This window comes from Pipistrellus kuhlii, unplaced genomic scaffold (assembly GCF_014108245.1).
Source record: "Pipistrellus kuhlii isolate mPipKuh1 unplaced genomic scaffold, mPipKuh1.p scaffold_m20_p_45, whole genome shotgun sequence".
NCBI classification, from domain to species: Eukaryota; Metazoa; Chordata; class Mammalia; order Chiroptera; family Vespertilionidae; genus Pipistrellus; species Pipistrellus kuhlii.
Genome location: NW_023425546.1, coordinates 1 through 11,203, shown reverse-complemented (window position 1 = coordinate 11,203; position 11,203 = coordinate 1). Strand labels below are relative to the sequence as shown.

The 11,203-nt window shown below is 44.5% G+C and overlaps 1 protein-coding gene across 1 annotated transcript; it reads left to right on the top strand.

Moving 5' to 3' along the window:
* Positions 1 to 216: 216 nt before the first annotated feature.
* On the top strand, positions 217 to 11,200 carry LOC118704669 (phosphofurin acidic cluster sorting protein 2-like; the record flags this gene model as incomplete). Its single annotated transcript, XM_045572353.1, has 5 exons — positions 217 to 276; positions 8,324 to 8,967; positions 9,481 to 9,743; positions 9,825 to 9,939; positions 10,444 to 11,200. Coding segments are annotated over exons 1-5 (1,839 nt in total), but the record flags the coding sequence as incomplete, so codon positions are not given.
* Positions 11,201 to 11,203: the final 3 nt, after the last annotated feature.

Sequence of the window (11,203 nt, the reverse complement as noted above, 5' to 3'; positions counted from 1 at the left end):
ATTTTCCTCACCAGTGGAGGTCTAAGTAGATCACACTGTGTGAGTGCGTGTGTGTGTGTGTGTGTGTGTGTGTGTGTGTGTCTGGATTGGAGGGTCACAGGAGTCACAGAACCAGTAAGACAGGGCTCTGAGGCTTTCCCCTGGTGACTGGGACTGTCTTTACAGAGCTCCGCACAGGAGAACAGACCGGACCTGACAGATGGGGTCCTCAACTCAATGCCCCTGCAGAAGGCACAGGTGCCTCACACCTCCTCCAGCATGCAGCACTGCTGCAGGGTGAGTATAGGTGACCAGCAGCTCCATACTCCAGCACCTCTGGGATTCAACAGGACCTGGGTTCCAGAAGGCACACTGCTTCTCCCCTAGCATCCAGTTTCCAAAGGTCCCCATTTCCTCCAGGTCAGGAGCTGCGCTGCTCCTTGGGCTGTAGGGACTGGTTATCATGGGGACCTATGTCTTCATTGCTGTGGGACTTGGACCTTATCCCCTCTGTTGCCATGACAATGGTGCCACCCTGAATACAACACATGTCCTAATATCCCAGAAAAAGCCTCTGTGTTCTCATCTTACATTGGGATGTTTTGTCAGAAATCACATGGGAGACACTGTTAATAAAGCATGTGCTGTCTGTCCTCTGCTAAGAAAATGACCTAAGATACTAACATATTTCATATTCCTCACCTCCAATTCTACTTTTTCCTACAAAGAACCTTTTCTCTTATCAATGTGAAAAATGTTCAAAGTTGTGAAAAAGTTTTGTGCATTTATTTGACCTAATGTGTTGATAGTCGTGGGCAAGCAAGTCTCAATGTGTTGAGATAATGGCACTGAGAATGACAATTTTGCACCTTATTTGATACATTACAAGGAAAAGTGCAGACTTATGTGTGTTACATGAAATCCATGGGTGATAGATTAGGGAGAGAGGAGAAAGCAAAGTGTGGGAACTTCTGTGATTGGATAAATGGTAAAATGATAGGCACATACTTCTTCATCATAGGTGGATGTAGGATAGTTTTAAGTCAACAATGAACTGAATGACAGAGATCTTTGTTGATCTTTGCAGAGTATAGAGTGGTGCCTATGCATGAGTTGTTTCAAACAAGGAACATTCCCTTGATAATCCAAATATTTGTTATCATAAACGCAAATAGTTAGTACACAGAATCTGTTAATATGAAGATTGACCTTTGTCAAGGAAAATGCCAGACTAGGACATGGCTACCCACCATGAGCTCCTTTTAGTTAGTGTTTTAATTTCAGGCCATCCTATATGGTTACTTAAGGTCTCTGAGTTTGCAAGGCCACCACACCAGAGTTCCCTGAGCTAGTCAGGTTAGCATGTAGCCCCTTTTATCATTCATGCACCCTCCTTTTGTTCATAAATCAATACAAATTTTGCATCGATGAACAGTGTTTGTGTGTCCTCTTGGTGAACAATGGACCATTGGGGATGAGGCAAGACCATAACCTTAAATGGCATTCAAGGTGGAATTTTATGATTCTTCAAAATAAAAAAGGCAGACGCTTGGAAGACCGTGAGATCCTTTATGTCCTTGTTACAAAATATTCTGTATCGATTTTAAAGTTTGAGCTATCCTGAGCAGGTTCCTTTTGCTTCTTGCCTTAAGTTTGGAATTATGAGTCTAGTATAACATTTACAACCAGGAACAAAAGCAATGGTATTAAAGCAGTAACACCGTTTAGAAATAGAAAGTGACTAGTGCTAGACTGAGGGGAATAAGCAACCCAGCCTACCAAAAAAACACAAACAAACCCACAAACAAACAAACAAACAAAAAAAAAAAACACTTTGCACGTATTACCATAATTGTTTATTAAGTTAATTATATGTTTTCCTGCAGGAGGCACAGGTGCCCCATTCCTCTTCCAGCAGGTCACTTGTACTTATGCTTCATCCACTGTCACTTGTGCTTTGCTATGTTTGGCCAGATGAGTTAAGACTCTACACTTTCGTTATGATAACTGATCATCAGAATATCATTGTCTAGTAGGTCGGAAAAATTAGGAGGTATCCAAATTCAAGTTTTCATGTGTAGTAAGGAAGGGGCCTGGGGAGACAGATAATATTTCCATTAGCAATCAGAAAGAGGATAATAACAATATAAAATCATTTGATGTACATTTAGTCAATAACAATTAGGAGCTAGAAGAACAGGGTTTGAGCAGCAGTAATTTGTGAGCATCTAGGCCTTGTTGACTTCTTGGGATAGCGGTCAGTTCCCATGGCCAGTTTATTCTCATCTTTGAAATGTCTTCAATCTCCGTGGTAGATGGAAACCAGTATCAGAGACAGATGTTCATTGTGGTTAAGCCTCTGATGAAGTAAAGTCCCTTTAGACATGTTGGAGAGAGTCTATAACTAATGTGTTTCAATAAACTAAACTCCCCTGATTAGAAGTTTTGGTCTATAAAGTTTTTGCCTCTTGGGAGTACTGTGAAATGAATGTCCCAAATGTATCAGTCCTTATAACCTAATTAGTGAGTCATTGATAGTAGTGTAGAATACATGCTTTTTGTTTTCCTTATGTTTGGAAAACAAAAAAGTTTTTAAAAATCAATAGTATTTTAAACAGAGTCATAACAACAATAACCGTCTTCATTTCTTATAGTTCTGTACCTATTTTTTGTTTATCCTGGTTATTTGCCAGTATTTTCATGAATTCAGTTATTCCTTAGAATTCTATACTTCTTCATTCAGTTCAAAGATGTGACCGGCTAGGAAACCTGTTATTTAGAGAACTTAGTGTCTTTCTCATGGATTTTTCTAAAGATGTAACATATTTGAAAATTCATCAGAGCAAAACAGTAACTATGTATGAATGACAAAACAAAGTGGTTATAGTTTTGTTTGTAATGCTATATATATATATATATATATATATATATATATATATATATCATTATATATATTTGCTTTTTTGGTAAACTATACCAAGGCAATAATTTTTGGAAAATAATCTTACCTAATAACAGACAAACATGCTAATTGTCCGTACTTTTGCAACTCCTCCCAGCCAATCAGGAGTGGGTCTGCAAATTAGCCCAATATAATAGGGCTTAATTTGCTTACATAGCCACTCTGGGCCTCTGAGCAGAGCAAAAATGGTGCCAGCAGCCAGGGAAAGGAAGACCCATTCTGGCACGAATCTTTGGGCATCAGGCTTCTAGTGATTACTATAAAATGACGGAGAATAATATGAAAACATATAAGTATATGTATATGTTTGGATTCAATACACAATTTCGATATAAAAAGATCAAATAACATGTAAGATTTTGAAACATTGTCCATGGCTTCTTGTATTGAGCATTGGGGATAATTCATAAACTTCCAATGTTTGCACCACAAATACCTGGAGTCCCACAGCTAGATGCTCTCACAGGGAACCATCCCTCCTGGCTGGCAGGGTTTGGCTGACACCAAGACCCCTGTTCTACTTGAGAGTTTCCTATTTGAACTTTTCTTTGAATCTTTCTACCTTCCTTCCTAGGACAGGTTGAAATCTTTAGAACTTCCATTTTAATAAAAGTATATGTACACAAATAGCACAGTTGTTTTCATTTTTTAAGTTGGTTAAGCTTCTCAGGTAATTTCAAGCGTATGAAGTAGGACTAATTCAGGTCCACTATGGTTCTTTAATAAGGCAAGAGAATAAATCCTTTAGGTATTTCAGGGCCCGTTGGAATTAACTCAAACTCATCTTTTGTTTAAAAAGTCTCTTAAAATAGAAATTTTAGGAAGGTTGTCAAATATACTTATGCAAAAGATTATACCATGGACTTTTTGTAAATCTAAGTAAAGCAAACACAGAGATATTAATAATACTTATAAAAGGTTTTAATATTAAATATTAAATATTTTGTCCAAACTACAGAATTCACCTTAATTTACATAAATATTTAACGTTTTAGATGAATAAAAGATTATATCCTAGTAATGCCATCTGGAGGTTGAAAATTCACCACACATAACACATAGATGAACACATATCCCACAATTTTAATTTACTAATTTTTTCAGAGAAATACCAGAATATTTTATGTAAAACTTTCACAAAAGTTTATAGTCTATATCTCCTTTTACAAACCTTTTCTTAACTTTCACCAACCTTCTCACCCATTCAGAAATAACTATCCTTAGAGAGAAATTTGCATTTCACCTTTTCCTTCAAATATGACTCCCCATACCTCAAGCCTTCTGTTTTTACAACTATGCAATTTCTTCCTTCTTAGCTGGAACTTTTAATCTTAGGAGCCTTAATTTACAATGATAACCACAAAGTGAATAACCGGCAGTCCTTAAATTGACCATGATGAACATATTGCAATCACACTCTCACATTCAAGAAACACACCTTTCACAAAGCACACAACATTACATCAACTCCAAATCCATTTTACAGACCTTCTGTAATAATAATTAAAAAAAACACCCAAAAGCAGGTGAACATAATTCTTGTCTAGCAAGCAATGTTCAGTATTTCATGTTATTTCAAAATTTCTAGATATTCTATAACTCTCATTAATTCCAAGTTAGAAAGAAATAGTTGAAATAAGCTAAAATGATTTGTGCAGGTGCGTAAGGTATTTTTTTCTATTGGGATAAGACATATCTTCCAGAGACAAATGGCCTAGACAAGAGGTCTTGGTGAACTCGGGTATTTTCACTTCAAAGGTTCTGGGACTTTGGTTGCATAAAGCCAATTATCTACAAGCCTCTGAAATGACTAGGGGAGGTTTGGGGAAGGTAAAAGGATTTGATGGGCTTGCTTTGACATGTTTCTGGAGCCAAAACTCTGGCCTCTTGAAAACTTCATTTGTAAAACAAGGATAGTCATCTTCAATACCTCAGGGACTGGGTTGCCAACCAACTGTTGGCAAGGGACTGAGAAAATCATTCACCATTTTTGGAATGTTTCTATTTGGGTACATTTTTTCTAGTTTCCAGAAAGCACACACCTCTGAGAGGTATAAAGGCCTTCAGGTATATGAAACCTCTGTCCATCTCCCTTGGGAATGGCAAGACAGGTCCTAGCTGTATGATAGTCTTAAAATTAATGATGCAAAACCTCTCTATTACCCACTTTATATTGGGAACAGGTAAGTGGTGCAACCAAAGAAGATTGGACTCCTCCTTGAGGGACTCAGGGTCAAGTTGCCCCATTTGATGGATTTGTACCCCATAAGAGCACCCTCACATCACTGTGGGCCGTTTCCCCATCTACAGAGAGACTTAAGAGCAAGCCCAGTATTAGAGGCATCTCTGCACGTGTTTGGGTTGTTTGGGGCCATTCTGGGTAGGGTGGGTATCCTGTGAAACCTACTCTCAGGCTCTCGTGGAAGATAATAATGAAGGAAAGACGACTAGCAATCGTTCGGTCAGTTTCAAGGTTAGTTTCCACCGGGAAGGCTCCTTTAAAATCATTAATTTCCCTTTTGGTTTAGTATCTGGTTCATTTAGTCTGAATTGGGGAAGATTTGATAAGCATTCCATTGATATATAGGCCCATAACATTGCCTTGTTGCAAGGAAACAGGTTTTGATTAAAAAACAGACAATTGTAGGGAAGCAATTATTTGGGTGAGGTTAAAAACAAATAAAGTAGCCTCAGTATATACAGGAGGCTTAGTGGCTTCTCCCCACCCTTCCCCCTTTAAAAAAAATAGATGTGTATTGATTTCAGCAAGAAAGGGAGAGGGAGAGAGAGATAGAAGTATCAATGATGAGAGACAATCATCAATTGGCTGCCTCCTGCACACCCCCTACTGGGGATACAGCCTGCAACGTGGGCATGTGCCCTTGACCAAAATCAAACCTGGACCCTTCAATCCTCAGGCTGATGCTCTATCCCATGAGACTAAGTGGCTAGGTCAGTCAGTGGCTTCCCTTTTAATGATAATTTAAAATTCTCCCAAACTATCAGTGAGAAGGGTAAACACATTGGAGCCACCCTATACTTTTTTTTGTTGTTGTTGTTGTTTTGTTTACTTTTTCTAAATGCTATTTCATTTCCTATAATTCTTAAAGTGGGCAGACTTCTCCACAGCAGGTTTCTGACAACCTTATTCGGTAATTCTGTTGCTGTGCTCCCAGAAACCTGGAGTATATTAATTGGCATAGGTTAGAATGGCCAGGATTACATGGATTTCATTGCAACAGTGAAGTTTCTTGGTGAACCAAACAAGGCCTCAGAGAGAATGGAGAAGGATTGCTGGTTCCTCGGTGGCTGAGAACAGCTTTCCTCCAAAGGGAGTTGGTAGAATTCCTATTCTCATTTCCCTTAAGTCAGTGGGGAGTGGCAGTGGAGGAGTCAGAAGGCGAAGCAAGAAGGAAAGGGAAAGAACATTTCTGGACAAGGAAGCTCAGGGGACAAAAGATGTAGTGGGCATGCTATAGAAGTGGGAGATGGCGTGTTAGCATTTATTAACTTCAGGAGATAGTCACCGAAATTTCTTTTTTAAAGAGCATTTATCTGGGGTTCTCCTTAGAATTTTCTAATTTCCAAATCAAGATATGCGTCCAATTTATTCATACAGTTTAATTCTCAGGCCAGCATTTTTCTAGTTTTGTTTCCCACCTCCCAACCCCTCTGGGAAAAATTAATGTAGGCACCAAAGACAATTGTTTGTTGACCATTTCTCAGTTGATATGTTCTAGATAAATCTTCCTATTTGTATAAAGCACTTGCAAGTCAAGGCTTTCTATCGGGGATATTAATGAGGGCTGGATCCTGGGAGTTCCATGGAGGCACAACTTCCCATGTTAACTAGAGGTGTGTTTGCTGCTGCTGTTTTTATTGTTGTTTGGTGTCTGCAGAGTCTCAGCACATCTTCGAGGATGTGATGTAGTGGGTTGAAGAGTGCTGCTTTGTAGATTGAGCTGCACGATGCTCACTCCCCTAGGGTCTCATCCAATCCTCTTATGTGCCTCGGTTTCTCTCCCTGCTGTGTAAAACCACCAGAAGGGCTTCCAGTGCAGGTGGACCAAACCTGATTAGTCCTCCCTGTGAAGAGCCAATTAGTTTGGTCGCAGTTGTTTGGGAATTTCCCTATGGGGCTTGGGCGTGCCATGAGGAAGGACCTCCGACATATCCGCAGAGATCCTCAGTTGTCCAAGAACAGCTGAGATTCCTGCGGGAAGAAGGATGGGCCCCTTTATCTTCCTAGGTGAACCAGAGCAGCTCTCATTTATACATCCAAGGTGTTTTCCCCAGTCTCTCAAAAGGCAATTCCAACAGAAAAGCAAGAACCAGGCTCATTTTTCCTCCTATCTCTCCTTAGCCTGAGATCTGTCAAGCGTTCACCTTAGTTCCACCAAGAGTATTAAAAAAATATGGCTTAAATAAAGTCAGCAGCACAAGCAAGAGCAGGTCCTGGATCCAAGAGACAACTTACACAAGTTCACCTGATGGACAGGGAACTGGTGGGTCAATGGGCCGTCTGCTGCATCCCAGCACCAGGTGTAGGTCTGCAGGGTGGTGCTGGGTGAGCTTTTCTGGGATCCTGCTGTATTGTGCCAAGTAAATGTCAATATAAGAAGCAGTCAAAACTGGGAACGATTGTTGGGATTTTATCTGAGCCAAACTGTCAGTTGTCTTAAAGAAAAATCTCAATGGATTGAAATAACGCTCTTGAGAATGGCAGCTTTCACCTTATTTTACATATTACAATCAAAAGTGGAGATGTATGTAGGTTGCATGAAATCCATTGGTTACAGATTGTGTAAAAAGTAAAACGATGGACACATAATTCTTTCCCATATGTGGATATCCTTATAGAACAGCCACCAATGAACTCAACAATGAGGGGATTTGTGGTCTCCACAGAGCACAGAGAGTCCGGAACAAGGAAAATTCCATTGATATTCCAAAGCTATGTTCTTGTCCATTGCAAAAGACAATAGGCAGTTTCAGTGAAGGTAAAGAATCATATATATATATATATATATATTTTTAGAGAAGATTACAGCCTAGGACAGGACGACCTGCCACAAAGTACTTTAGTTAAAAAGTTTTAATGTTAGGACATCCTGTGGAATAACTTTAGGTCTCTGAGTTTAAAAGACCACCACCCAGGCCTCCCCTGACCTAATCAAAGTTTAGCGAGTGGCCACTTTTTGTGTCTGCACACTCGATCACCTATGCCCCACCTCTTGTCACCAATCATGTCTCTCCTCTGTCCCACCACAGGAGGACAAAGCATCAACCCTGAGTAGGAAAAGGACCTGTAGGGTGCCACCAGCTGTAGATTGCTCACGAATTGTGGGGCTGGCCAGCACATCCACTGTGCTCAAAACACAGGTAGCCCAGAACCTGTTAGCCACCTGGGCGGTGGACTGCTCCAGCCCCAGCTGTGTGCCCAGGTGGTTCAGTGTCACTTTAAAGAAGCTAGTGGTCTTCAAGGAGCTGGCGAAGGACCTAGTTTCCGTGGTGATTTCCGTGAAGATGCAGGACTCCAAGGGCATCCTGAGGTCCAAAGAGATTATGTTGCCTCCCAGTGAACCAGTGGGGACTGACCTGGCGCTGACCTTCTCCCTGCAGTACTCCCACTTCCTCAAGGGAGAAGGCAACAAGCTCCAGATCATGCTGGAGCAGAGGAAGCGCTATAAGAACAGGATCGTCCTGGGCTACAAGACACTGGCCACGGGCGCCATCCGCATGGCTGATGTCATGGGGAGAAACTCCAAGTGCGGCCAGATGCTGAGCCTCTACAGCACCGTCCAGGAGCCCTCCACCAAGGTGGCTGAAGTCTGGATCTCCTCCCTGTCCAGTCAGCCCATCAAACATGAGGAAAGTGCCAAGCGGGCCAGGCCGAAGGCCAAGTACGCAGGTAACTACACTCAGAGCCCCTTGCCTGAGCTGGAGGCCAGCTGCAATAGAAAGCACAGACAGGACCTGCACAAGGATGACTTTGGGAAGGGGAAGCCAAAGAAGCAGCGGCGGTCCATACGAGGAATGGACTTGAAGCGAAAAGTCCTGGTGCTGTGTCACAGGTCCAAAGTGTCAGAGAGGGACCGTGGCTCTGACACGGAGGATGATGAGAGCGTCCTCAGCGTCCCTAGGCCCAAGCTCAGGCCATACTTTGAAGACATGTCAGACTCCAGCTCGCAGTCGGAGATGCGGGGCAGCCATAATGACAGAAGCCAAACGGAGCCTCTGAGTCTGGCCCACATGCCAGAGAATGCATGGGCCATGGGAGGCAAGCAGCCAAGTGAGAGTGACGATGAATTTGATGCCTACAGCACACCCACCAGCCAGGTGGAGAAGATCCGGATGACTTCCCTGTCCAGGCCACGCATCGACCACGAGGACAGCACCAGGCAAACCAGTGCCAAGGCTGAGTCCTCAGACAGCTCCTCTGAATGCAAGTGTGAGACCTGCTTCTCAAAGCTGGAGGGCAGCTTCAATGATTCCCACAGGCAGGAACAGGAGAAGGATGACTTCAAGGAAGAGAATCTGGAAGTCACAGGGGGGACCATGACCATGCAACAGAACTACCGCGATAAAGTCCTGTTATGGCTGCACACAGTCCAAGTGTGGGAGGAGGCCCTGGACCCTGAGCAGGATCATGGGGAGCATGTCCTGGAAGTGGAAGAGGACCTGGACCTCCTGGATGACATGCTGGAGGCTCCCAGTGACAGTGGCCCAGACACTGAGGGCGATGACGGTGTCCTCAGCACCCCCACACCTCAGCTCAGGCCATACTTCCGAGGCCTGTCTAGTGACTCGGACATGAAGGACAATCACAGTATCCTCAGCAGCCCCAATCCCAAGCTCAGGCCATGCATCGAGGGGCTGCCAGGCTCCAGCTTGCAGATGGAGATGTGGGGCTCCCACAGCGCCAGGATCCAAAAGGAGTCTGTGAGTCTGGCCCAGGTGCCTGAGAACACGTGCACCCCGGGAGGCAAGCAGCCAAGCCATAGCGACTCAAACTTGGTGGCCTACAGTACATGCACCACTAAGGTGGACAACATGCAGATGGCCTCCCTGCCCAGCCGGCCCATCGATCGTGAGGCCAGGGCCAGGCAGGCCAACACCACGGCCCAGACCTCACCTAACGATGCTGCCGGCCCGTCTGGCAGCTTCTTTCAGCAGGCAGCCAGCTACAGTGCGGCCCACAGGCAGTCCCAGGAGGACAACTCTGAGGAAGGGAACCTGGTAGTAAGAAGGAGGTGCACCACCTTGCAACAGAATTACCACCAGGAAGCCGTGGCATCTGTGCTCATGACCCAAGTGTCGGAGAAGGTGGTGTCCTCAGAACAGACCCTTGCGAGGTATGTCCCCAAAGTGGAGAAGGCGCAGGTTAGTCGCCATGACATCGTGGAGAGCTCAAGCGAGAGTAGCCTAGACACGGAGGACTGTATCAGTGTCCCCAGCACCCCAAAGCCCAAGCTCAGGCGATACTTTGACAGCACATCAAATGACAGTGACTCTGACTCAGTGGCCCACAGAATTTGCTCCCCTGGGGTGCAGTTGGCACAGCTGGAGGACAGCCGGGAGGCAGCATCCTCTGCCAGGGGTTGGTTCACCAGGAAGCTGCCATCCATAGTGCGCTTCACCAAGTCTCTAGTCGTCCCCTCCAGCAGGTCCAAGAGGAAGCAGGCTGGCCACCACGGCTGCAACACATCCCTGCTTGAGCGGTTCAACAGACCGGATGACGAGGACCCAGAACCACAGAGCCAGCGGCAGATCCCCAGCAAGCCCGTGCATGACCAGCTAAATGTCATCCTCATTTCCCCAGACAAGCTGCCTGAGAACGTCATTCTGGTCAACACCTCAGACTGGCAGGGCCAGTTACTTTCGGACATCCTGCAGGGGCACACGCTGCCCGTGGTATGCACTTGTTCCACAGATGACGTCCAGGAGGCCTTCAGCATCATCGTGTCCTGGATGCAGAGATACTGCGACTGCACTTCCCAGGCCCTGACGCCCGTGAAGATCGCAGTGGCAGGGGCACAGCCCTACTTCAACGCTGTGCTGCGGGTCTTTGTGGAGCTGCTGTCCCACCAGCCACCCCAGTGGCTGGACTACCTGTGCTTCCTGGTCATCCCTCTGGGTTCCCACCCCTTGGCCAGCTACCTGGGCTCCATGGATTGCCGCTATGACAACTTCTTCCACGACCTGTACTGGTGGGACATGTTCAACAACCTGGAGTCTCTGAACACCTTGCAGGACACACAG